This window comes from Mizuhopecten yessoensis, unplaced genomic scaffold (genome assembly GCF_002113885.1).
Source record: "Mizuhopecten yessoensis strain PY_sf001 unplaced genomic scaffold, ASM211388v2 scaffold2215, whole genome shotgun sequence".
Classification (NCBI taxonomy): Eukaryota; Metazoa; Mollusca; class Bivalvia; order Pectinida; family Pectinidae; genus Mizuhopecten; species Mizuhopecten yessoensis.
This window is the reverse complement of record NW_018404435.1, coordinates 12,422-13,597: the sequence shown is the minus strand read 5'-3', so window position 1 is coordinate 13,597 and position 1,176 is coordinate 12,422. Positions and strand designations below refer to the sequence as shown.

Here is a 1,176-nt window from a genome sequence, read left to right as displayed (position 1 = left end):
TTTGCAAATGGTTGTTTTCGGAGGGGAACTACGATGCCAAGGTCTTGTGTCATAATTTTAAAGGTTATGACAGTTACCCTATCCTCGGGTACCTATACCAGAATGGGATACTGCAAGAGGTTGTCACCAGTGGTTCTAATTACCTGAGTATTGACGTACCAGAATGCCACATTCGATTCATGGACAGCATCAACTTCTTACCTATGGCTTTGGCGGACTTGCCAGAATCATTTGGAATAGAAGAAGAATCCAAAGGGTACATTCCTCATTTATTTAATCGCAAAGAAAATCAAGGAAGACGTAGACATTATCCGGAAGCGCTGCTTAAAGTTTCGGGAAATTCTTATTCAAATGACGAATAAAGACGGCAGCGGCGGAATCTACCCATTTCAAAATTGCATCACCATAGCATCCGCCTGCAATCTTGTGTACAGAACAATGTTTTTAGAGTCCGAAATCATTGGTATCATTCCACCACATGGCTACAGACCGGAGGATAAACAATCGATCAAAGTAATGAAATGGTTGAAATTCATCGCAAGTACTGAAGGTCTTAGAATCCAACATGCCGCCAATGACGGAGAGAAACATATAGGGTCTTACAAAGTCGATGGGTATATCACAAATGAAGGAGAAAAGGACACTATCTTGGAATTCCACGGATGTTTCTGGCACGGTTGTACGAAATGTTATGCCCGTAACACGATCAACACCGTAACCGATTGTACCATGGCCGATCCCCACATGAGAACGTTGGACAAACAACGTTATCTACAACATCTGGGATATAACTACAGATGCATGTGGGAATGCGACTTTGAAAGACAAAGTAAGCTTGATAAACCACTCAAGTCATTTTTGAACACATTAGACATCGAAGACCCTCTAGAACCAAGAGACGCTTTCTATGGAGGAAGAACAGAAGCATTTATGATGTATGCCGAAGCCTCCGAAGACCAGCAGATTAAGTACTATGACGTGACATCCCTCTATCCTTATAATAACAAGGTCGGGAAAGTTCCCCTGGGCCATCCTAAAACCATCACGAAAAACTTTGACAACATTGAAGAATACGAAGGGTTGATCCTATGCAAGATGTTGCCACCAAGAGATTTATTCATTTCCGTTCTTCCCTTCCGAACCACTGGGAAATAGGTGTTTCCGTTATGCCGTACA

The 1,176-nt window shown here is 42.3% G+C and overlaps 1 protein-coding gene across 1 annotated transcript; it reads left to right on the top strand.

Annotated features, from left to right (window-relative positions):
• The first annotated feature begins 438 nt into the window (after positions 1-438).
• LOC110445345 lies at positions 439-1,155 on the top strand. Its single transcript, XM_021489906.1, has one exon. It carries the CDS (start codon positions 439-441, stop codon positions 1,153-1,155), a length of 717 nt encoding a protein of 238 aa, XP_021345581.1.
• The last annotated feature ends 21 nt before the right edge of the window (positions 1,156-1,176 follow it).

Bases quoted from the DNA above. Each gene is read 5' to 3' on its own strand.
- LOC110445345 (XM_021489906.1), top strand. From the start codon at position 439: ATGTTTTTAGAGTCCGAAATCATTGGTATCATTCCACCACATGGCTAC.